The sequence below is a fragment of the Rhinatrema bivittatum genome, chromosome 1 (assembly GCF_901001135.1).
Source record: "Rhinatrema bivittatum chromosome 1, aRhiBiv1.1, whole genome shotgun sequence".
Classification (NCBI taxonomy): Eukaryota; Metazoa; Chordata; class Amphibia; order Gymnophiona; family Rhinatrematidae; genus Rhinatrema; species Rhinatrema bivittatum.
Genome location: NC_042615.1, coordinates 748,700,019 through 748,726,785, shown reverse-complemented (window position 1 = coordinate 748,726,785; position 26,767 = coordinate 748,700,019). Strand labels below are relative to the sequence as shown.

Sequence of the window (26,767 nt, the reverse complement as noted above, 5' to 3'; positions counted from 1 at the left end):
AAAATAAACTATTGGTGTTATAGTTCTAAAAGTTTTGATAAAAAATATTAAATAATCATCTTTACAAAATGCAGCCCTTTAAAGCAACAATTCCAATTGGTTGACTCTAAAGATGACTGAATTGAAATACCTTCCTAACAGAGTAAGGGCCTGATTTTCAAAAGCATTTACATGCTTAAAAATGGATTTTACATGTGTAACTGCATTTTACCCATATAAGTGGGCTTTTGAAAATTGCTACAATGAATATATGACATTGAATTGTCCATGAGATTTACATGTGTTATTGTACTTTACTTGGGTAAATGGCTTTTGAAAATTACTACAATAGTAGTTACATTTACTCATGTAAACCTTTTGAAAATTATCCCTTAAAGTGCTAAACTAGATGTTAACAAGAAGTCCTAGCTGAAAAACACCTAGCTAAATCCATCTAGCAGGCTGCTCAGGGGACCTAATAAACTGGATGCTTGGGCAATGACCACACTAGGACTGGGATGATTAGGTTATGTTATTACAGAGTTTTGTAGTTACACATGGCAAAGATGGAAACCCAGAGGGAGCTAAATGGGAATCTTGTATACACTTGTACCCAAGATGGTGGAATGCAAAAGAAGAAGACAAAAAAAGATTGTTCTGCATAAGAAGAGATCTTGTAGGTGGTCATACTCTGTGGCTGGCACCTGGGATATATCTTTGAGCAGTGTGGACAATATAATTGAGCAGACTGGGTTGGCTGTTCTTTTTATGTCGTCATCTACTATCCTACTATGTTATTATGCAGTATATCACTGTAGACCCATAAAGGGAGAAAATAGGACTTTTTATTAATGTAACCCTTTTCTCCTGAGGGGCATCTCCTCAGAGGGTACATTAAAGAATTTATTGTCTTTTGGGCTTTCTTACCTGGCCACTGACCCCAGGGCTGAGTTCTTTATATGGGGGAATCTTCTGCTATGGCCCGGGTAGGGGAGTGACATCTCCTTGGGTTGCTACTTGTGATGAGTATTTTCTGAGAATGAGTAATCAAGGAGACGAACAAATAATAAAGTTTACTGATTTCATGTGAAATGGCAAATCAATTTCCAAGTGTAGTAATTGTCTGTTCAAGGATTATTCTTTTACTCACCCTGTGTAAGTGCTTATTTCCTGGCTCCAGAAGTGAGTCCTGACTCCCTTGATCTGGGGAGTGTGGTGGCTTTCTTGCTTCTGGCTGGCCCCAAATTACACTGGCTCCCTGAGAATATTCCCCAGTCCTACCTGGGTCCCGCAGACTTCACAGGATGCCCCGACCTGCACCTGTGTCCTGCCTGAAGATCCTGGAAAGGGTCTTCCAAAATGCTCCCTGATTTGTAGTTGTGGATTTCTCCTTCTTTGTTCCCACAGAGTATTGTCAGGAATTGGTGACCTGGCTGCTGAACCGGGGGTAACCTTCCTGAAAGCCCAGGCTGAAATGTTTCAGATTCAATCCAAACTCTGGAGCAGCTTTTCTTCCCTATACACAGATCCTAACCAGGCAGGATGTGCAGCGATTTGATTCTCCCAAAAGAATTTGGGAAAGGCTGTAGGCCTCTCCAGTGGGAAAAGACCCTTTACCCTAGGGCTCTTCTGCCATAGAAACTCTCTTCTCGACCTTATGTGATTGTGTGTCTCAATGAGAGAGCTTGTGTGTGGGTGTGTCTCAGTGAGAGAGAATTAAGTGTATGTGTGTATATGTGCATGTCTAAGAGAGAACTTGTGTGTGGGGGGTCTCAGTGAGAAAAATGATATGAAAGAGAAGGTGTGTGAGACAGAGTCTATTGGATATGAAAGAGAATGTGTGAAAGAGTCTTTGTGGGTATGAAAGGGTATGAGAGAGTCTATGTGAATGTGAAAGGGTGTGAGAGAAAGATAAAGATAGGCTGGAGAGAAAAGATATGAAAAGGGCATATGTGTGGGTGTGATAGGGCATGTGGGTGTGAGAGAGAGCATGAAAGAGGGTGTCTGTGTGTGTGTGTGTGTGTGTATGTGTGAGGGAGAAGGTATGAAAGAGAGAGTCTGTGTGTGTATGTATGTGTGTGTGAGAGAGAGAGATCCTGTATGAAAGTGAATGTGTGTGCATCAGTGATAGAGCATAAGCCTGCAAGTGTATGAGAGAGAAAGAGCCTGTTACAGTTTTGGCTGCAGTGCAACCGCCTCACCATCAGGGGTCCCTCTAGTGCTGGCTCCCCTGACAGGCCCAGGCCATCTCCCCTGTCCACTCTATGTTCTGGGTTGGCCCTTATAACCCTGCCTGACAGTTCCCTCGGTGCTTCGGCATCGAGCTCACCTGGGCTCCCTGCTCTAGCCCTGCGCGGCCTTCGGGCCTTTCCTTGCCTTGCCCTGCGCGGCCTTCGGGCCTTTCCTTGCCTTGCCTTGCGCGGCCTTCGGGCCTTCTTCCTCGCTTTTCTTACCTGGCCTACGGGCCTTCTGACCTGCCTGCTCTGCTTACGGTGTGTGGCCTACGGGCCTTCTGTGTATGTGTGGCCTACGGGCCTTCTGACCTGCTTGCCCTGACTACGGTGTGTGGCCTATGGGCCTTCTGTGTATGTGTGGCCTACGGGCCTTCTGACCTGCCTGCTCTGCTTACGGTGTGTGGCCTACGGGCCTTCTGTGTGTATGTGTGTGGCCTACGGGCCTTCTGACCTGCCTTGCCCCGCTTATGGTGTGTGGCCTACGGGCCTTCTGTGTGTATGTGTGTGGCCTACGGGCCTTCTGACCTGCCTTGCCCCGCTTATGGTGTGTGGCCTACGGGCCTTCTGTGTGTGTGTGGCCTACGGGCCTTCTGACCTGCCTTGCCCTGCTTACTGTGCCCTGACCCAGCCTGGACCCAGACACTGCTGACTGCCGCCTGCCCTGACCCAGCCTGTACTTAGACACTGCTACTTGCCGCCTGCCCTGACCCAGCCTGAACCCAGACTCTGATACTTGCTGCCTGCCCTGACCCAGCCTGGAACCTGACACTGTTTCTAGCTTCCTGTCTCTCTCCACCTGGAGCCACCCTGCTGGGTGGTGTTCACGACTCCTGACCGGAGCCCAAGCGTAACAGAGCCTCTGTGTGTGTAGGTTTGTGAGAGTGAGAACCTGTATTTGTGTGAAAGAGAGAATGAACCCATGTATTTTAGTATATGTATGTGGGTGTGTGAGAGAAAGAAAGAGAGAGAGGTATGTCACCCACTAATCCATGAAAATTTGAGGGTACATGAGAATCAAAAGTTCCCAGGTATGGAGAGTAAGGGAGTTTTTAATCCTTATTATTTAATTATTGAATGTTATTTGATATGTCTATTGTTTTGAAATATTTTATTGGTGTTTGTGAAATTTTAAAAAATTTGTATATGAATTTTTATTTATTGGATGTTCTATTCATCAGCTTTTTTGAAATATTTATTCTTTTGATTAGTATGATTGTACTGATAAGATTTATGTTTTATACTTCTTGATTTTATTGTTTGATGTTTTATGAGGAATGGTGATGAATCTGCTTTTCCATTGCAGGACTGCATACAGACTTTGTCTTGTTGTAATTTCCAGTTCAGTTATTGACTGCACCTTTCTATTTATACATTATGGTCTCTTTATTCTGCATTTGCTGAGGGTCTATCTGTATTCTGTATGTGTGAACCTGGTGAGGTATTCTGCAACTGTGTAGTTATGTGTAGGGATCTGTAACTGCCTGACTTTTCTCTTTTCCTAATAGGAGGTGAATTGGTGTTTTAGGGCCTGGTATAATATTTGCAGTATTGCCTTTTTCATGGGCAGGTTTGTTACTGTTTAAGTCTAGCAGTTAGTATGTTATGGTATGGCAGGTTTGCAATAGATTCTGAATAAATCTTTTGCAGGGTTTAATTTTTTACAATGTTCCTTGTAGCGGAGGGGGTTTATATTGCTGTTACTGAGATTACACCAGAATTTGAATATTATTTTTCTATGGTGCATAGTAAGGGGAAATGTTTTGGTTCTACTCTTTGTAGGAGGATTTCTGTGAATGCAGGTTATTGTAGAACTTGAGGTGCAAGGTTTATTTTGGAATTCTGTCTTATCCTGTATAGACCAGAGTTCACTCCCATATAGAAGAATTATGCTATTGAATAATTTTAGTGACAGTTTTACTAGATGGTTGAACTTGGTCAAGGGTTTCTCTGTTGTGTAGAAAGTCCTTCTGTCTATATATGCCACCAACAGGTATGCCCAGCATCTTGCGACATGAGGCCGTACTGCAAAATGTTTGCAGTACGGCCTCATGTCTCTGCATGGATGGAGTTCGGTAAGAGACAGGTGTGGAGAGAGCCATAGGGTCCTTGCCAGGATAGAACTAATTGGATGGTTTCCCTGTAATAGGTCCTATAAAATGAGTTCCTGGTGACAGCTGCATAGAAATGTAGAACAGAGATAATTTAACATTTTATCTTTGATTGTGATGTCCAAGTATGTGTTTTTACAAAATTGTTCTTGGTGGGGGTGGGGAAAGTTGCTGATTGTGATTGAGTTATTTAATTATCAAAATTTGAGGGGGAGGGAGAGCTTGTGGACCTATGCCCATGATCCTTTAGGTACCTGTCAATGTCTCTGAACAATCCCTAAATCATAGAAAAAATAACATTGTATAATGTTCTACCGAGAAGTAATGTTCTCCTCTTGAGGGTTTATTGAGCTATTTAACATTGAGTGCCCTATTGAGAAGAAGTTTAAGCCAATGACTCTTAATTTGTCATTATCTTTTATCTTATTTTATATGATTAATTCATATTTCTTTTTTTCAGGGGCATTTTGATGGACAAACTATTTTTGTAAGTATATTTTGAACCTTAACTAATAGAATTTATTTTACTTCAAAGGCCAATCTGATAGGGATGTGCAGCTGGAAAATTTTGGTTATTTTTGTATTCATTTTGTTTTTTCCCCATTTATTTCATTTGTTTCTTATTTGTTTAATTTTTGTTTCAATTTAGTGCACACAAAATCAAAATAGTGCATATTATTTAAAAAATAAATTAAAGACACATCCCTGCAATTTGATATGACAGTGGCTGCTTTATTCACTGCAGTATAGGAAACCTGGATTTAATTCCCAAATCTGGTTTCTGTGTATCAGCTTTGATGTCACGGTATCAGAGGACTATCATTCAAACTGAATACATAATAATAAGAGCTGGAAATACTGAGGAGACAAATTGATGGCAAGAATCGCAGCCATCACACAATATTGATATGCATGGGTATGATTCCACCGAGCACAATTGTGGATTCAGGAAATCATTCACGAGCCCCTTTTCAGGGTATGACAAGTGAGGAATTAAACAGGATTTCCCAAGTTCCTTCTTTGGACTCGCCCCCTACAGTGAAACGTGGAGGTTCTTAAGGGGGACTTGGGTGAAAGAGCCTTCTGTTCTTCCTAATCCCAGTTCCTTCATTAGCTTTTTATTCACCAAGTCTTGGCGTTCTTTGGCAGACCTGAGGTTATTGGCATAATATTCATTCTGCGGGCCTTTGCAAGGAATGCTGAACATGAAGCTGAAACCATTTAAAATAAATTGTGCTTCCGGCTAGTCCTGTAATTCTTCCCGAAGCCTGTCTAGCCAAATTGGTGTGGGGGCATTTCCCCAAACCTGTGTTTGTTGACCCCCCCCTTAAGTTCTGCAGCACTTCCGAGCCCCGTCTGTTCCTTTGCCATGTATGTATTGTGGGTGACTTTCCCCGCACCCCTTCCGCAGCAGTTGCTGAACTTGCAGGTGTTGCGTAACCTGTAGTAACCACTGTTGTATAATTTGCAAGCCCCCACCCTCTGCGGTGCCTGCCAGTCTGTTGCTGCATGTTGCCCCACCGGTCCTTGCCCGGAATCCTGAAGAGTTGACTTCCCCCTCCCGTGAAGATGTACTGTGATATGCTGCCATGTTTGTCCCCAGTTGGATGAACTGGCAGCATACCACAGTACAATTTCACAGGAAGGGGAAGAGGAGGACCTGCTGTGTGCAAAGTGTGTCCTTCACATAATGGGGCACAGCTATCCATTGCCCATTAATTCCCACCCTGGGAAGAAGAGGCATATGTAGTTAAACATGTGCTCAGAAAGGAGCTTCTGCATATTTATGGGCTGCTGCTGGTATGTCTTGTTGCTGTGAAGTGCTGGGGCAGAGTCCAGGTGCTGGTCTTGACCCGAGTATCACAATGATGGCTATTCCAAGGCACAACTGATCGGGCCTGATAGCACACCTGTGCCGTGACACACTAGTTGGGAAACACTCGATTAGTAGATAGTGCCTGCATTAGGAACATTTAACCCTCTTTCACTGGGGTCACCTTTGGTGACTTTGGCGCTGGTGAGTGATACTTTTGCAGCCCTGGAATGGGGTAAAAGTCACCAGAGTTCACCAGCTGGATGACCAGGAAAATTCTGGAAGGCCCAGGTGAGACTTACACTAAGCAAGGGTCCACAGAAAAATATTTTATTTAGAGTGTACAAAAAAATTATCCAAGTGCAAAAAGCACACCAAAATTATTAGGATACAATGCCAGTAAAGGCAGAGAAAAGCTGGCAGAAACAGGTGGAACAAAACAATCACTTACAGGCAGGTCCGGCGCAAGGGTATTAGACGCCCTTGGCGAACCACCGCCAACCCCCCCGGTCCAGGCACTGGCTCCGGCCCCAACCTCATTCACTCAGACAGACCCCCTCTTTCCCTCTTTTATGCAAACTTAGGTTCCTTATCTCATTCAAACATGCATCCTTACACAGGCTTCCTCCCTCTCTCTCACTAACACCATTGCTCTCTCTCATACACTCACAGTCTCTCTCACTCACATATGCACTAGGGATGTGAATTGTTTTTCTGACGGATGAAAATATTGTACGATATTTTCTCATCCGTCAGGAATCGGGGGGTCCTCGAAAGCGATAGAAAACCCCCACTAACTTTTCGTGAGGTTCTCTTATCGTTTTGAGGAGGGGGCGAGAAGAAAGGGCACACAAAAACAACCCCCAAACCCACCTGACCCTTTAAATCTCATTATTTAGAATCCCCCACCCTGCCGACCCCCCCCCAAAACTTTTCTAAAGTACCTGGTGGTCCAGCGGGGGTGAGGGATTATAAATAATTCGATTTAAAGGGTCAGGGTATTTTTTTTTTTTCGGCTCCGGACAGCCGAAAAAAAAAAGTGTTCAGAACTGTGAACGAAGATTTCCCATGGTTTTACTATGAACCCGATACCGGAAACGAGTCCGGTACCAATTCACATCTTTAATACGCACACAAACAGAGGCGCTGCTCGCAGCATGCCAAGTCTCTACTCCTCTCAGAATGAATGGGATGAGCTCTGCTCACAGCCCCATATGGCTGCTCTTTGCCACCCCCTAATGGCTGGTGCCTTAGGCGACCGCCTTGTTCACTTTTTGGGACGCACCAGCCCTGCTTACAGGTGTAGAACAGTTCAAGGGCCAAAAAACAAACTTCTCTTCTGATATTAATTCAAAGCTTCAGCGTTAACTCCAAGCAGCAACTCGTCCCTAGTTCTCTACTTTGGCTTTCCCAGCAGGATTTAACTCTTTCTTCATTGTGTTTAGGTCCTCTGTCTGGATGGCTCTTAGTGATCAGGAACGAAATATTCTTACACCACCACCTCACACCTGAAGGCTGCAAATAGTTTGAATATGAACTTCCTAAACTCACTTTTACTTACCTACCTAGGTGGAATCCTGAGTTAGGACTTTCCTTCTGCCTTCACATTCCACTCTTCAACTCATCTTCAGTATCAACTACTTCTCCTCTGCTTCATGTTGAAGCAGTATTTACACCCTCATCCAGCCTTCCTTCAAAAACAAGCAAAGAAATAAAAAACCTTGCATCCTGCTGAGCACTGTTTTCACAGAGCTCTGTCCTCTTCATGAACTCCCTTTGTAGAAAGAACAGCTCTAACTCTCCAGTTCTTTCTAGTGACCCTAGGCAGGATTACAAACATTATTGAGATTGAGGGCTTCACTCCTCCTCTTTTTATCCTTTTCATATTTGAATTTCTTGTTCATAATTTGGTTTCGATCCTCTCTTTTTGTGGACTTAAATTGCAGAATTAATAATCTCTTCTTTTCTTTTTGTCACTTTTGTAGATTGTTGGCACCTTGAGCAGGACAGGATATATATTTTGGGTGCCCATAAGCAGTGGCAAGGGTTTGGCCCCGTGCCCCTCAAACTACAGGGCTGGAGGCCCTGCCCTGAATTTCCTTTTTAAAGTTGAGTTGCTGCCTTTGCTAACAGATAAGAGCACCACCAGCTTGCTTTTAAATAAAAAATATGTATCAGTTGTCAACGTCAGAACTCCAGCCCTCACTCCTCCTTCCTTGGTAAATATGACATAAATAAAGTGGCTTCAGGCCTCTGCCCTCCACATGCTGCCACTCTGCCCCAAAGCCCTCCCATCCAGTACATGAATGCTCACCCAATTTTGGAACCTAGGATTGTAGTAGACAGTGATCCCAGACACTTCCAGCATTGCTCTAGGAATGCCAGGATAAACAATGTTTTATTACCAATGCTAGTTTACAATCCAGAAAGAAAAGCAGCAAAAGTAATGTACAGATATGGCAAAGACAATAGTTGCAATCTTACAATTATCAGGAGGGAGGCTGAAAGTTTGGGATTCTCTATCACTGCAGGTCCCTCTGGAGCCTTCAGGATATCGGTCTTGTGTCTGGAGTAGCAGATCTCGCCAGGGTAGTTGCCTGGGGGATACCGGCCTTGTGTTTTCTGTAGCAGGTCCTGCCAGGAAGGGAACCAGCAGGATGTTGGCCCTTTGTGACTTTGTGTTGTGCCACACCCACAGAGTGAACCTGTAACAACTGTGGATGGCATTAAAGGGAGGGTGAGGTGGGGGGGGGGGTGTGCAGAACTTGGCCGAGGGTAAGAAAGATGCTGTGCCAGAGCTGCTGCTGATAGGTGGGTATGAAAGGGGGAGGGCACAAGATTGAAGATTCACCTAGGGTACCTAATACCCTTTCCTGTTTTGCAGACTAACATGGTACATTCTTTCTGCTTACTCAAGAAAGCTAGTTACAAAAAGAGATTGAATTAATATAAGTTTGAAACTTATGGGCAATAACACTAATAGTAGTCAAGGCTTCAATCCCAGCTGCTGAGGCTATGATGATTGTTGCTATGGCTCACAAGTTTCAAACTAATGCTAATTCAACCCCTTCTTGTGTCTGTTATCATGTGTCCAATCTTTGTGCATGTACTATTAAGAAGAAAGCTAGCAATTTTGAAACAATTTGTGTAATTTTTTTTTGCTCGTTATTAACATAAACAGTGGTTTTATTTTTGTTCTATTTACGCATTTTCAAAATACAGATTCTGTGGCAGTGATTGGATTCTGTAGCAGGATGCAAATTGTGCCATAATTTTGTGATGGCATTGGTGCCGAAGTGTGCTAACCCCAGAGCAGGGGCAGGTCTGGACCCAGGAGGAGCAGGCTTTTTTCAGGACAGAACTGGCCTGTCACCTGGAATCTTCTGCCTGACCAGCCACCTCCCTCTCAGATTGAGCCCTCAGTTTCTGCTGGCCAGCAGGACTTAGCAGAAGGTGCATACACACTAGAACCAAAAGATAGCCAGAAAGCAGATAGGACTGAGCTGGGGCTGAGACAGGAACTAAAGGGTGCCCATTAAACAACAAGACAAACATGACTGACACAGAACAAATGGTTACCAGGAGGCCACAGAAAGCAGAAAACAAGAAGGCCACAATACTAGGGCCAAATACAGGGCTGAACAGAACAAGAACAAACTAGACACAAAAAGAAACAAGGTAAGGCAAGAACTAGAACTAGGAGGATATCAAGAACAAGAACTGCAACACAGAGTTTGGAGAACTCCACACAGATGAACAGTACTTATGGAGGCGCAGGTTTTTTTGCTGAGAATATGGGCCACCAGTAGGACCTCCAAGCCCTAGGCACTGGCTCTGGCCCCAACCTCATTCACTCAGACAGGCCCCCTCTTTCCCTCTTTTATGCAAACTTAGGTTCCTTGTCTCACTCCTTGTCTCATTCAAACACTTAGGGCTTGGAGGACTGAGTAGGAAGTAAGGTGCCCTGCTTAGGGTCTCTGCTGGCACTGCACAGGTATCCTCAAAAATTTCTGTATCCACAGAATCACTCTAGGTCAAAGTTATGAGGAACAGAATTGAGATTTTACAACTGCCCATGGACATCCAAGATTAAGAGCAGATTGCTTATTATGAGATGATCCCTATGTAACTCCAATGCAGGGTGTTTGTTGAATTTAGCTATAGCCACAATAATTCCCAGGGCTAAGTTCCAATTGCAGAATGATTAGTCTTTTTTGCCCTGAGATATGGGTTTTTGTCTAATGGGGGGAATTCTATCCTTCAAGGCTCAAGGCATGTAGGTGGAATCCCTCCCTTATATGTTACTAGTAGCTGTTTGGGACAGGTACACATAAGAACATGCCATAGTGGTTCAGACCAAGGGTCCATCAAGCCCAGCATCTTGTTTCCAACAGTGGCCAATCCAGGCTATAAGTTCCTGGCAGGTACCCAAAAACTAAGTCTATCCCATGCTACTGATGCTAGTAATAGCAGTGGCTATTTTTTAAGTCGACTTGATTAATAGCAGATAATGGACTTCTCATCCAAGAACTTATCTAAACCTCTTTTAAACCCAGCTATACTAACTGCACTACATCTCCTGGCAACAAATTTCAGATTTTAATTCTGCACTGAGTGAAAAAGAACTTTCTCCGATTAGTTTTAAATGTGCTACATGCTAACTTCATAGAGTGCCTCCTAGTCCTTCTATTATCCGAACGAGTAAATAACCGATTCACATTTACCCGTTCTAGACCTCTCTTGATTTTAAACACCTCTATTATATCCCCCCCCCCCCCCCTCAGCCGTCTCTTCTCCAAGCTGAACAGCCCTAACCTCTTTAGTCTTTCCTCATAGGGGAGCTGTTCCATCCCCTTTATCATTTTGGTCACCCTTCTCTGTATCTTCTCCATCGCAACTATATCTTTTTTGAGATGTGGCGACCAGAACTGTACACAGTATTCCTGAACATACCCAGATCAGTCCAGAGAAGTGGGTTGTGTATCCCTACCAGCAGATGGAGTCAGAGAGAAAAACTTTGGGCACTGCCATATATACTATATTCACATGAAATTAAGAGAACTAAAAAATCTTTCAACATTCAGTTCCAACGAAATGCTTGTTTATTCATAGAAATGTATATAAAAGCAATCCTATCTAGACAATAAATGCTCTCTAGCACAATCATTCATCCATACCTCAATCATTCAGTCACATACATAAAAACATTTTATCATAATGTGATACACCATCCCCAAGTGATAATTTCAATATGCTGAAAATGCACAATATCTCATGCAATCTAATGCAATCTAAACTTGAATATATATTTTTTAGAACCCCGCCAACATCTTAGGCTCTTCGAAATCTTGTCTTCTCATATTCCAACAATGAACGCTTTTACATTCTGATCGTCACATCAATAAAGATGGCACTATCCACTGGACCTGTACTATATTGCCACCTGCAGTCCCTCAGTATTTCTCTGACTCCAGCAGATTGGTAGAGATACACCTGCAGTCTTAGTGTTTCTTAGTTTGAATTTTTTCAGATTAGATAGATAGATTTTTTCTTTTTTTCCTACGGTCGCTTCCTGAGGTGTAAGGCACCTTCTTGGGCCATCCCTCAGTCGAAGCCGGGTGTCTGGGGGGTTAGACACCCCTATCTGGGTCTCACCCATTCCAGCTCGGGGGTGAAGGCGAGGGGCTCCTGGCTACTCAACTCCAAAGCTGCCTCAGCTGCTCCCTTAACCCCTGCAGAAGGTGAAGATTGGCTCCATAAAGTTAATTAAAAAAAAAAGCAACAGTTCTTGCTGGCATTTTTAAGCTGAGGTGAGGAGTCGGTGCGGGGGGGGGGGGGGGGCATGCCTGCTTTTTGGCGGCCGTTCAGGGAGCCTGGCTGTGAATTTCCTCGGTTCCCGGGGCTCTGGGGTGCGTCTGGAGGGAGGAGGAGTGATTTTTTTGGCGGCTCCATTTTCAGCTCGTCTCGCCGCGCTTAGCAGCTCAGCTGTTTCGATTGGGACCGGAGTGCCATTTTTTCCCATGTCACTGGCAGCGCACAATTTTTCTCGGGCTAGGCCTCTCTCCTCATCGCGGACCACATGGCGGCGCGTCCTTGCTTTTGGGCCCGTGATCCAGGCTGGCAGCCTCCCGTGTGTGTGGGGCACGCGGGCACTTACTTAATCCGGCCTCCCTGTATTAGGCACATTCCTGGGAGATGGAAGGCTCATCTGAGTTGGCTGCTCCCTCCCGTGATGGGGGGGAACAGAGGCCTCACGCCGCAGATCGGGTGAAGAGGATTCTTCCCCCATTTTAGCCCCAATGGGGGACAATCTCACTCTTGGGGCTGGTGATTCAGCACCACATGATTCCCCGGAGGGGTTTTCCCCTGAATTCATTTTGCTGATGCACCAAGCCTTTTTGGCAAGGAAGCATACAGCGTTTAAAAGACAGGGGCAGCCGGAGGACTGGTCGGAACCGCCTATAAAGCTGGGTTGGAGCATAGAGCCACAGCAGCGTCTGGGAGAGTGCTCTCGTCCGGTGGAAGAAGTCCGAGGGCCACAGGATCCGGCTTCGGGGGCAGCCTCGGCCGTGGATCTCGCAGAGCCGGACACGATTCCAGATTTGGGAGATGTGGATCTGGATGACCCGGACGGTGATGACGACGTCCAGCCTACAGAGGTGGATGATCCCAGTGTGGTGCGTCTGTTTAAGCGGGATGAGTTGCGCCCACTTATCCCCAGGTGTTGGATGTCCTGGGCCTGAAGGTTTCCCAAGAAGACTCCGACAACGAAGGGTTTAATCCGGTCCTTGATGGGATCTGGGGCCCCACAATGTCCTTCCCTCTACCTAAGAAGGTCCGCAAGCTGGTTACCTGTGAGTGGGTTGCTCCAGATGCGGGACTGAAGGTGGGAAGAGCTATGGCAAAACTATATCCTCTGTTGACAGATGTTTTAGACCTCCTGAAGATCCTGAAGGTGGATGCGGCGGTGTCTGCGGTCTCAAAGAAGACCACGATTCCGGTAGCTGGGGCGGCCGCTTTGAAGGACATGCAGAACCGCAAGCTGGAGATCCAGTTGAAGCGGGTCTTTGAAGTGGCCGCGTTGAGCCTGCGTGCGGCAGTTTGCGTTAGCCTTATGCAGAGGGCATGCCTCTGCTGGGTACAAGATTCTGCTGCCAGTTCCGGGACCGCTGGCAGTGATGCCCTGCGTTCCGCATGATTGGAAGTGGGCATCGTGTATGTGGCAGATGCGCTTTATGATCTGGTGCAGGCCTCTGTACAGAGTATTGTGTCCGTGGTGGCGGCACGTCGACTTCACTTTCTTTGAAATTGGGCAGCGGACTTGTCCTACAAGTCCCAGCTTTGTAATCTCACCTTTAGGGGCAAGCTACTTTTCAGAGAGGAACTCGATCAGTTGGTTAAACTGCTCGTGGAGTCTAAGGGCAATAAGTTACCAGAACTTAGGAGATCTTCTAAGAAGGTTTTCCCCCCCGGTCTCGCTTTCGGGAGTACTGCCATTTTCAAACCGGCAGATATTCCATGCCTTCTGCTCCTAAGCAAGCTCCGGGACGTCAGCAGTCCTTTCGCGGGGGCCATCGCTCCGGTAAAGACTCTGGACACCTCGGCACAGAAACCAGTAAACCCTCCCAATGAAGCCACGAGCACCCATTCTGTCGCGAAGTTGTCGGAGGCAGATTATAAAACTTTTACACGGAATGGGAAAGGATTACCTCAGACTGCTGGGTTCTGGAGATGATCAGAGATGGCTACACGCTAGAGTTCTCACGCCCGGTTCGGGAGATTTTTGTGGAGTCCCGCGTGGCCTCTCACGCCAAATGTGACACGGTTCGGGTAACTCTGCAACGTCTTCTCGAGCTGCGAGCAATTGTCCCAGTTCCGGATACGCAGCAGGGATGGAGAAGGTACTCGGTTTACTTTGTGGTTCCCAAGAAGGAGAGCACCTTTTGTTCCATCCTCGATCTTCAGAAGGTGAACTGCTTTCTTCAGGTCCCTCGTTTTCGAATGGAAACCCTGAGGACGGTAATGGCTGCTGTGCAGAAAGGGGAGTTTCTAGCCTCCCTGGACCTCACAGAGGCATATTTGCATATCCTTATCCGGCTGAACCACCAGCAGTTTCTGCGTTTCAAGCACTTCCAATTTCGGGCTCTTCGTTTGGTCTCGCAACAACTCCTCAGATGTTCACCAAGGTGATGGAGGTAGTAGCGGCCTTCCTTCGCAAGGAGGGGATTTTAGTCCATCCTTACCTGGACGACTGGCTGATTCGCGCAAAGTCACGGGAGGACTGCGGGAAATCAGTGCGCATGGTGATGGTGACCTTACAGTCGCTCGGTTGGGTCATCAACGTGCAGAAGAGTCACTTGGAACCCACTCAAGAGTTGATTTACTTGGGAGCCCAGTTCGACACCTTGTGTGGCAAGGTGTTTCTGGTGGTGGACCAGGTGACAAAGTTGCAAGACCAGATCCATTCTCTCCTTTGGAGGACGACTCCCACAGTGTGGCATCATCTACAAGTTCTGGGGTCCATGGCTTCCACCTTGGATTTGGTGCCGTGGGCGTTCACTCACTTACGACCGTTGCAGCGTGCACTTTTATCTCGATGGAGTCCGGTGTCCGAACAATTCCACCTACCGATTCCGTTGCTTCCAGAGTCCAGAGTCAGTCTGTCGTGGTGGCTCTCCCGTGCCAATCTGGAACAGGGGGAGGACTTGGAAACCCCGAATTGGCTGATAATCTCCACCGATGCCAGCCTATCCGGTTGGGGAGCAGTGTGTGTGGACAAATCCGCCCAAGGTCTCTGGTCCAAGGTCTTTGGAGGGCGCATGGTCCATCAATCGACTCGAGACAAGAGTGGTTCGGCTTGTCCTACAAGCATTCCTACACTGGATCTGGGGCAGAATGGTGAGAGTGTTCTCCGACAATGCGAGGACAGTGGCTTACATCAACCGGGGGCGTGGGATAAATACTGTGGATCCATAAAGTCTAGAGGATGTGAATGAAGAGAAGAGGCATGGGGGTGGCTTGAGGGAATGATGGCTACTAGAGATGTGAATCGTGTCCTCGATCGTCTTAACGATCGATTTCGGCTGGGAGGGGGAGGGAATCGTATTGTTGCCGTTTGGGGGGGTAAAATATCATGAAAAATCGTAAAAAAATCGAAAAAAACGTAAAATCGCAAAACCGGCACATTAAAACCCCCTAAAACCCACCCCCGACCCTTTAAATTAAATCCCCCACCCTCCCGAACCCCCCCCCCCCCAATGACTTAAATAACCTGTGGGTCCAGCGGCGGTCCGGAACGGCAGCGGTCCGGAACGGGCTCCTGCTACTGAATCTTGTTGTCTTCGGCCGGCGCCATTTTCCAAAATGGCGCCGAAAAATGGCGGCGGCCATAGACGAACACGATTGGACGGCAGGAGGTCCTTCCGGACCCCCGCTGGACTTTTGGCAAGTCTTGTGGGTGTCAGGAGGCCCCCCCCAAGCTGGCCAAAAGTTCCTGGAGGTCCAGCGGAGGTCAGGGAGCAATTTCCCGCCGCGAATCGTTTTCGTACGGAAAATGGCGCCGGCCAAAAGTCCAGCGGGGGTCCGGAAGGATCTCCTGCCGTCCAATCGTGTTCGTCTATGGCCGCCGCCATTTTTCGGCGCCATTTTGGAAAATGGCGCCGGCCGAAGACAACAAGATTCAGTAGCAGGAGCCCGTTCCGGACCGCTGCCGTTCCGGACCGCCGCTGGACCCGCAGGTTATTTAAGTCATTTGGGGGGGATTCGGGAGGGTGGGGGATTTAATTTAAAGGGTCGGGGGTGGGTTTTAGGGGGTTTTAGTGTGCCGGCTCACGATTCTAACGATTTATAACGATAAATCGTTAGAATCTCTATTGTATTGTGTTCCATAACGGTTTAAGACGATATTAAAATTATCGGACGATAATTTTAATCGTCCTAAAACGATTCACATCCCTAATGGCTACTACCTGGAGATGAATATCCTTATTCAATAATGCGACTCCAACATTGTTCTATGCTTCAATGGCAAGAGGAAATGTGGAAAAAAGGATTTGCAACCACATAAAAGCAGGGGAGTAGCTTGCTTGTTACGGCGGTTACTACCCCAAACCAAAAAATACCTGATACTTCACTTTCAATGCAAATCCAGCAAAACTCTCTGCTTTAACGGCAGGGGAGGAAGTTTGACACTTCACACATATCCAGCATAGCTCTCTGCTTCAACAGCAGGGGAGGAAGTTTAACACTTCACACATATCCAGCATAGCTCTCTGCTTCAACGGCAGGGGAGGAAATTTGACAATTCACGCATATCCAGCATAGCCCTCTGCTTCAACGGCAGGGGAGCAAGTCTGATATTTCACTTTCAATGCAAAGCCAGCATAGCTCTCTGCTTCAACGGCAGGGGAGGAAGTTTGACACTTCACGCATATCCAGCATAGCCCTCTGCTTCAACGGCAGGGGAGCAAGACTGATACTTCACTTTCAATGCATAGCCAACATGGCTCTCTGCTTCAACGGCAGGGGGGAATGAAGAAAGGTGGATCTATATTCAGGCAACAATCAACAAGGACTGAATTACACAGTCTGAATAAACAGATAAGCATGGGTGGAGCTTGCTTATTGCTGTGGTTAATACCCCTAACTAAATTAAGCTATTTCACTTAGATGCAGTTCTAACACTGCTCTCTACATTAATGGCGGGGTGGAAGGGAAATAGAATAAAAAAAGGTTACTAAGAACCAAGAGAAACAGATAAGTATGTGAGAGAGAAAAAAAAAGTGCGAAAGCTTGCTGGGCAGACTGGATGGGCCGTTTGGTCTTCTTCTGCCGTTATTTCTATGTTTCTATAAGGCAGGACAAGAAGTCCTACAGTAGCGCTCGAGGCGCGAACCCTGTTCGCCTGGGCGGGGATTGCCACGTCTCAAGTTGCAGGAGTGGAGAACGTGCAGGCGGACTTTCTTAGCAGACAATAGCTCGATCCAGGAGAGTGGGAGCTGTCTCCCGAAGCCTGGAACCTCATTTGCACCAGGTGGGGCATACCGCAGTTGGATCTGATGGCAACGTGGGCGAACGCAAAGACAGAATGCTTCTTCAGCCGTCGACAAGAGCAAGGCTCGGTGGGTCTTGACGCCCTGGTGCGCCCCTGGCCCATGGGAATACTACTTTATGCCTTCCCTCCCTGGCCTCTCATCGGTCGGCTTCTCCGTCACAGAGAACTCCATCCAGGCAGGGTGGTGCTAGTAGCACCAGAGTGGCCACGTCATCCGTGGTTCACAGATCTGGTTCACTTGGCTCTAGAGGGCCTGTTGCAACTCGCTTATCTACCGTGTCTGCTTCGGCAGGCTCCCATCTTTTCTGATTGGGAGGATCACTTCTCTCTCGCAGCTTGGCTTTTGAGAGGCGACGTTTACGCTTGAAGGGCTATTCCGAACAGGTCATTTCTACACTTCTGCAGGTGAGACACCCAGCCTCTATGGCCTATGTGAGAGTTTGGAAGCTGTTTGAGGCATGGTGTCAACAGCGTTCCTGCGATCCGTTAGCAGTGGATGTCCCACAGGTTCTGGAGTTTCTGCAACAGGGGCTCGCTAAGGGGTTAGCGTTCAATTCCCTTCATGTTCAAGTGGCAGCACTAGGTGCCTTGTTTGGCAAGTTTGACGGCTGCTCGCTGGCAGTGCACCGGATATTACTAGGTTTCTCAAGGGGGTTAAACACTTGAGGCCATTCTGTGTGCCCAGATTGGAAATTGAATCTAGTTCTTCGAGTGCTCTGTGGTCCCCCTTTCGAGCCTTTCTGCAGAGCTTCGTTGAAAGATCTGACTTTGAAAATGGTCTTTTTGGTGGCCATTTGCTCGGCGTGTCAGATTTCAGAGTTACAGGCATTGTCGTGTTGGGATCCCTTTCTTCGGATTTACAACGATAGGGTGTCCTTGTGCACGGTTCCGTCCTTCATTCTGAAGGTTGTATCGGCCTTTCACGTCAATCAGACTGTGGAGCTTCCGGGTTTCCCTCAGTGATCTCGTGAGTCCTCCCAGGGCAGGGATCTGCATATGTTGGACGTGAGACACATCTTATTGCGTTACCTGGAAGTTACCAATGACTTTCAACGTTCTGATCATTTATTCATTCTCTTTGGTGGACCTAAAAAGGGGGACAAAGCATCTAAGGCGACCATCTCTCTTTGGATTAAAGAGGCCATTTGTTCATCATACATAGCCCGCGGGCGCCAAGTGCCTTTGGGTCTCAGAGCTCATTCCACCAGAGCCCAGGCTACTTCCTGGGCAGAATGTCAGTTGCTGTTGCCTCAGGAAATCTGCAGGGCGGTGGTGTGGTCTTCTTTGCACACTTTCACTAAGCATTATTGACTGGATGTAAAAGCTACTAATGAATCATCCTTCGGTGAGAGTGTTCTGCGTGCGGGTCTTTCGGGTTCCTGCCCACTGTAGGGTGGCTTGGGTACATCCCACTTCTCTGGACTGATCTAGGTATGTTCAGGAAATGAAAATTGGTTCTTACCTGCTAATTTTCGTTCCTGTAATTTCACACATCAGTCCAGAGGCCCACCCCTTTCTTCAGCTACCGAAAGACAGCCTTACTGAGTTTTTTTCTTTTTGTGATGTTGTTTGCTCAGAGCTCCATTTTTTGCAGACATGGTTGAGGGAGCAATTTCCTAGTTGTTGGTTCGGCTTATGTAATTTCTGAGTGCGAAGAGGGGTTCCGTTTGGTTGGGTTCCCTTCGTCCGTTAGTTATGTTAGTTCAGTGCATGTGGGCTTTTCAAGTCAATACTGAGGGACTGCAGGTGGCACTATAGTATATATGGCAGTGCCCAAAGGTTTGCTCTCTGACTCCATCTGCTGGTAGGGATACACAACCCACTTCTCTGGACTGATCTGTGGTATTACAGGAACGAAAATTAGCAGGTAAGTACCAATTTTCATTTCAAGGTGCGGTCTCACCATGGAGTGATACAGAGGCATTATGACATTTTCCATTTTAATCACCATTCCTTTCCTAATAATTCCTAAAATTCTGTTTGCTTTTATGACTGCCACAGCACACTGAGCCAATGATTTTAATGTATTATCCACCATGACACCTAGATCTCTTTCCTGGGTGGCAATTCCTAATGTGGAACCTTACATCGTGTAACTATAGCATGGGTTATTTTTCCCTATATCCATCACCTTGCACTTATCCACATTAAATTTCATCTGCTATTTGGATGCCTTGTTTTCCAGTCTCACAATGTCCTTATTGTGGGAACATGGGTAGCGGACCCATCTCTGGTGATTTTGTGTACCCTTGGGCCACAACGCAGCCGCAGAGGAGCTCCGGCAAGCGCCGAGACAGGTGAAGAGTGTTCAAGTGTAGGTTGGTGTTGCTGGAACCTTGGCCACAGCCGAACCTGTATGCAGCAGAGAGACCCAAACAATGCAATGTTAGTCTCGAGAGTGGTCCTCCGACTACTCGATAGCCCTTTCGGACCTGCTGAACTGCAGCAGCGACTGCGATAAGACGGACAATGGTTGAAGGACGAAGTCATCAATGAAGATGAAGGCTTGAAGTGAGACAAGATTCTGGATACGTAGAGTGGAATGACACTCTGGATACATGGAGTGAGACGAGACTACGAATATGTAGAGAGAAAGGAGATTCTGGATATGTGGAGTGAAGTGAGACTCTGGTCACGTAGAGAAAGAAACTCAAGAAGGCCATGAGTTGCTTGAAGAGTACTGAGTCGGTACTGCACATCACGCGCCCTACACAACCTAGCCGGTCTGGTCCCGGACCACGCAGGCGGCACGCCCTACACAGCCGGGTAGGCTGGTCGCGGACCACTCTAGTGGTTCCCCACTCAAGTTGCTTGCAGAATGCTGAGTCAGTACTACACATCACGCGCCCTACTCAGCCAATGAAGACATGTCACGGACCATTCTGGTGGTTCCCCACACAGGAAGAAGAGAAGATGAAGTGAAGACTCCGACGAAGCCTGTACCGAAGTGCGCCCTGCACAGCCAATCAAGGCCAGGCACGGACCACCCCGGGACGGAACAGGAAACAGAGTTTATTCATGGAGTGGAGGCAAGTAGAAGATTCTGAGGTTCCAGACAGGGTTGAAGATTCGAGGGAATGCCTCGGTGACGAAGTCAGGATAAGGAAGATAAAAGCTGGAACCTCTTGGAGACTTGCGTTGCCATGAAGAAGGAAAGTCATCCGGAAAAAGGAGACACCTAGATGAGAAGACATCTGACGGATGAACATCAGGAATATCTGGAACACAGAAGCTAACAAGACGAGAGATCAGGCGAAGATGAAGACACGGGATCCCACATAGAGCGAAGTGCCTTGAGAAGCTGGATTGCAAAGAAGTCCTAAGGAGGACTGGCTCCTTGCGAAGGCAAAGTTGAAGTGAAGACTGAAGCTTTTTATACTACATAAGAGGAACCTTACTTGATGATGTCAAAGGTGCACCACTCCCTGGCTGTACCTTTAAGATGTGAAGAGAAATGCAGCTCCGCCCTTAAGGAAGAGGGGCAGGACCTTGGAGAGCAGCGTCCCTGCTGCTGAAGACACAGGAGCAGGAACTAGGCCTCAGGCAGGCCCCAGGATGAACGGCGGCTTCCCTGCAGCAAAAGATGGAGCAGAGGCGGCCTCCTGCCGCAGCAAAGGCCGGGGCTAAAGGCCCTCTCCCACGAAGGGTTTGAGGTAAGGTTGGTGGCCTCTGGGCCACAGGAAACACTGAGGCGTGGCTCCAGCCAAACATAGGAGCTTCAGCGGCCTCCGGGCCGCTTGAGATACGGTAGCTCGGCTCCTGCCACGTGATGGAATGGCCGGCGGCCTCCGGGCCGCATGAAGTGTGCTTTGGTGGCCTCCGAGCTGCTTGGACTGAGCCTGGGCGGCTCCATGCCGCGGGTAGAAGCAGTGGCAGCAGTGGACCTGCTGCGAACCACGGCGGCTCCAGCTGCAGGAAGGCTTCTGGCATCACCGGCCATGCCAAGCTGCAGGAGGAGAAGAAAAGCAGGAAAAGAGAGGTGAAGAAGCTGCCTGTGCAGCTAAACAATTTATCACAATCTGCTTGTGATTTAATTACTCTCAATAATTTTGTATCATCTGCAAATTTGATTACCTCACTCATCGTATTCCTTTCCAGATCATTTATAAATATATTGAAAAGCACAGGTCCCAGTACAGATCCCTGAGGCACTCCACTGCCCACTTCCTTCCACTGAGAAAATTGTCCATTTAATCCTACTCTCTGTTTCCTGTCTTTTAACCAGTTTGTAATCCACGAAAGGACATCACCACCTATCCCATGACTTTTTACTTTTCCTAGCAGTCTCTCATGAGGAACTTTGTCACGTGCCTTCTGAAAATCCAAATACACTACATCTGCCAATTCACCTCTATCTATATATTTGTTAACCCCTTCAAAAAAGTGAAGTAGATTTGTGAGGCAAGACTTGCCTTGGGTAAAGCCATGCTGACTTTGTTCCATTAAACCATGCCTTTATATATGTTCTATGATTTTGATCTTTAGAACACTTTCCACTATTTTTCCTGGCACTGAAGTCAGGCTAGCTGGTCTGTAGTTTCCCGGATCACCCCTGGAGCCCTTTTTAAATATTGGGGTTACATTAGCCAACCTCCAGTCTTTAGGTACAATGGATGATTTTAATGATAGGTTACAAATTTTTACTAATAGATATGAAATTTCATTTTTTTAGTTCCTTCAGAACCCTGGGGTGTATACCACCCAGTCCAGGTGATTTACTACTCTTCAGTTTCTCAATCAGGTCTACCATATCTTCTAGGTTTACCGTGATTTGGTTCAGTCCAACCGAATCATTACCCATGAAAACCTTCTCCGGAACAGGTATCTCCACAACATCCTCTTCAGTAAACATCGAAGCAAAGAAATTATTTAATCTTTCCGTGATGGCCTTATCTTGTCTAAGTGCCCCTTTAACCCCTCGATCATCTAACAGTCCAACTGACTCCCTCACAGACTTTCTTTTTCAGATATATTTAAAAAGCTTTTACTGTGAGGTTTTGCCTCTATGGCCAACTTCTATTCAAATTCTCTCTTAGCCTGTTTTATCAATGTCTTACATTTAACTTGCCAACGCTTATGCTTTATCCTATTTTCTTCTGTTGGATCCTTCTTCAATTTTTGAATGAAGATCTTTTGGCTAAAATAGCCTCTTTCACCTCACCTTTTAACCATACCAGTAATAGTTTTGCCTTCCTTCCACCTTTCTTAATGTGTGGAATACATCTGGACTGCGCTTCTAGGATGGTATTTTTTAACAATGTACATGCCTCATCCACACTTTTTACCTTTATAGCTGCTTCTTTCAGTTTTTTTCTAACTATTTTTCTCATTTTATCAAAGTTTCCCTTTTGAAAGTTTAGCACTAGAATTGTGGATTTGCTTACTGTCCCCCTTCCAATCATTAATACAAATTTGATCATATTATGATCACTATTGCCAAGCGGCCCCACCACCATTACCTCTCTCACCAAATCCTGTGCTCCAATGAGAATTAGATCTAAAATTGCTCCCTCTCTCGTCAGTTCCTGAAATTGCTCCATAAAACTGTCATTTATTTCATCCAGGAACTTTATCTCTCTAGCATGCCCCGATGTTACATTTACCCAGTCAATATTGGGATAATTGAAATCTCCCATTATTACTGCACTACCAATTTGGTTTGCTTGCCTAATTTCTCTTAGCGTTTCACTGTCCATCTCACCATCTTGGCAAGATGGATGGTAGTATACTTCTATCACTATACTCTTCCCCAACACACAAGGGATTTCTACCCATAAAGATTCGATTATGCATTTAGTCTCATGCAGGATCTTTATCCTGTTGGACTCTATGCCATCCTGGACATAAAGCGCCACCCAGCCTCCAAGATGCTCCTCTCTGTCATTGCGATATAATTTGTACCCTGGTATAGCACTATCCCATTGGTTATCCTCCTTCCACCATATCTCTGAGATGCCAATTAAGTCTATGCCATCATTTACTGATATACATTATAATTCTCCCATCTTACTACTTAGACTTCTGGCATTAGCATACAAACATTTCAAAGTGTGTTTTTGTTTGTATTTTCATTCTGCTTTTTAATTGATAGGGATCAATTGGAATTTTTTTTTAGCTCAGGTGAATTTTTAATTACAGGTACTTGGAATACTTTTCTTAATATTGGAACCTCACTGTTGGGATGCCCTAATTCTAATGCATCATTAGTATCTTTTGAAGATACCTCCCTCCGAATCATTCGCTTCTGAGCATCTGTCAGCTTTCCCCTTTGTTCTAGTTTAAAAGCTGCTCTATCTCCTTTTTAAAAGTTAGCGCCAGCAGTCTGGTTCCACCCTGGTTAAGGTGGAGCCCATCCCTTCAGAAAAGACTCCCCCTTCCCCAAAAGGTTCCCCAGTTCCATACAAAACTGAATCTCTCTTCCTTGCACCATCGTCTCATCCATACATTGAGACTCCGGAGCTCGCCTGCCTCTGGGGACCTGCACGTGGAACAGGGAGCATTTCAGAGAATGCTACCCTGGAGGTTCTGGATTTCAGCTTTCTACCTAAGACCCTAAATTTGGCTTCCAGAACCTCCCTCCTACACTGAAAAGAACTTGCTAGGCTCACTGGTAGGGTACTCCAAATTAAAAATGTACTTTAATTTGGTTCAAAATAATCAATTTACATAAGCAAATCTGTTCCCAGTTACATCTATGTTCAGACTGTCCTCTTACATCAAAGGTTTTTTCTCCTTCCATCTTGCTCTCTGTGGAAGTGTCCCACAGTACTGGGTCCTGAGATTTTTTTACCCTCCAGGGAGTGGAAAGATAATTGTTACAGTTGGGATGGGGTATCATATGTGTCGAGGAATTCCCTTTCCCAAAAGTACTTGAAGTCCAGATGAAATCCAAATCTTCAGAAACCAGTCAGTGTCCTGTTTCCCAGGGTGAAGACTCCTGTGGAGGTCTCCAGATGTCACAGCTCTCCTTCTCTCCAACTGCTTCAGTGGACCTCTCTGGAATAAAGGTCTTAGGCTAGGGAAAATCAGATTTTCCCTTCCCAGACTTAGGGTAAAGAAGGCTGGCTTAAAACTTCTTTCCCCAAACAAAACCACAGAAAATCTTTTCAACAATCTAAAGCAAATCCTTCAGGCAAGGAATGCACTGTTACAAGAAAAGCCTCTCTCTTAACTCCCAAGGACCTAGGCAATGAGGCCTAGGTCCTTGGGAAAACAGACACAGCTCCTACTTCTTCAAAAGCTAACCCAAAAATGCCACACTACTCCACCTATTCCCCCTCCCTTGTACAACCAGGAACTAACCAGTTCAGCAAGCCCCAGTGGAGGTGCTGTTCGGAATGGTATGCCCTCTCCTAACTCACTAATCCCAGACTTGGACTAGGGTCTAGAAGGCCTCTACATCTAGAACTGTTTTGCCTTTCTTTTTAATGCCTTTGAGCTCCATAACAACTCTCATCATCTAAACAGCATCTCTCACAGTTTTATTGCAATTAAGATCAGAGGGATTGCCTTTAAGGTAAACAGCAAAATAATGCGAAATACAACCACAGACTATGAGAAACAGAATTATGCTTATGGTTAATAGGGTACTTCATAGATTCTGCCAGCATAGCTTTCCAGCTCAACAGGAAATGTGACCTTATCGGTATTCAATGAACTAACATTATTTAAGCTCTCCTAGATGTTTGCAGGAAAAACTCCAGGGAAATGAGATCACAAATTATTGACAGCGCTGTATAGTTTTTCATTTCTCAGTTGCTTCAAAAGCAGAATAGTTCATCTTTCTTGTTTTTCTTCTTACCTCTGACAGGAAGTAGTTCTTGGCAATTTAAAACCTGGTTCTCAGCATCGCGTCCAGGTGGCAGCCTATGACCAATTGGGAAAAGGAAAGGCAAGTGCGCCCAGGGATGTGCTGACCCCACCCCAAGGTAAAACCTTTCAAAGACGGTTTCCAGCATGAAATTGATGGGCACTATTAACCCACAGCATTTAATGTGATAAACAAATGGAAGCCATAACAAAGGTCTCTCACATATGATATAACGTGTCACAATACAGTGAGGGTTTGTAATACATCAGGTATAGAATAATATATCAGAACTGGTATGATAAATTGTGTGGCTAGTTAAAGAACCGTAAACTTTGCAGATGTTAAGTAAATGGATAACAGTAAAAACTTATCATGCACTTTTTGTAATCATAACAAGTGTCCATCATTTTTTATAAAGCTTTTATTTATTTATTTATTTGTGTGTTTGTTTGTTTGTTTCTTTATTTGTTTTGCAAATAAAATGCTCAAGCTAGGGGGTGAAATATTAGAGTGTGATCTAATAAAGAAGTAAGAAAGGCATGTGACTAAAAAGACGCAATACATAACTTTTCTTAGGCTGTGGGTCCAATAAGAGCATGAGAAGCTGTCAGTTTTGCACACATACATCAGTCAGACACTTTGTAGGAAGCAAATATATTTACTTAACCTATATTCATTTCAATCATTAAGTGGATCTCAAACCCACAGTCCAAAAGCAAGGATCTGAGGCACCTCTGAAGGAGGAGTCTATGGTTTTGAAACTCATGTAATATGTTTTTGGTTAACACTATTATTGGTCCAATAAAAAGTATGATACCTAGCCAATGATCTAGGTTCCTGCAGGCAGGGCTATCCTTGGTGGTGGTGGTGATGGGGATGGGATGGCCGTCCTGCACTTTTTTGGGAGCCCTGCATCGCCATGGTAGCTCTATCCCCAGCATTATAATTTCAGTGTTCTAGGGTTGCGCTGTGGGTGATTCACTCTGGGCTCCGCACTCTCGTAAGGTCAGCTCTGTCTGCATGATCAGTACAACTGCTAGAACTTTCCAATATGGAGAAGGAAAGCAAGCAAAACAGCTCTAAGCTTTATTGAGAATTTAAAGAAGAATCTTATAAGAATGTACTAAGTCCATAATGGAGTCTATAAATAGACTTGTATATAATTATCCTCCTCTATCTCTTTTATTTCTTATAATCCCAGTTCATGATCCCTTGTTAATTGTAACTGCTTCTCTTCTCCACGTTTAGTTATGTTTTTGGTTATATTTCTGCACCCCTGTTTTCTGTAAACCGACATGATGAGAACGAGTTCTTGAATGCCGGTATAAAAAAACCTTAAATAAATAAATAAAATAAAATAAATAAATATATTTTCTAGCAAGGGCTGTTAGAGAAAGAAACCATAACAGATTTTTTTTATTTAAGCATATAGAAACAACTCATTTTTTCTTGAAAATTCAACTGGGTAAGAAGTGCCTCTATATTTAATATAATATAAATCTGACATTGAAGAAAATAATTTCCTGGAGCTCTTACCAAAAATAGGGGATCGTTTACTATGATATGTTAGGGCTTTAGGGGCAGATTTTCAAAGGCTACGCGTGTAACATATGCGCGTAACCCGAGAAAATCTGCACCTGCGCGCGCCGAGCCTATTTTGCATAGGCTCGGTGGCGCGCGCAAGCCCCGGGACGCGTGTTTGTCCCAGGTCTCCGAAAAAGGGGCGTTCTGAGGGTCGGGTGCCAGCCCAGGGGCGTTCCGGGGGCGAGA

The 26,767-nt window shown here is 45.8% G+C and overlaps 1 protein-coding gene across 1 annotated transcript in view; it reads left to right on the top strand.

The window, feature by feature from the left end:
* The window catches only part of EGFLAM (EGF like, fibronectin type III and laminin G domains), a 343,739-nt gene that overhangs the window by 85,359 nt on the left and 231,613 nt on the right, over positions 1 to 26,767 (top strand). Inside the window, exons 4-5 of the mRNA XM_029578471.1 lie at positions 4,782 to 4,808; positions 24,998 to 25,115. Of these exons, the coding sequence (XP_029434331.1) occupies positions 4,782 to 4,808; positions 24,998 to 25,115 (145 nt within the window). The remainder of the gene's footprint in view (positions 1 to 4,781; positions 4,809 to 24,997; positions 25,116 to 26,767) is intronic.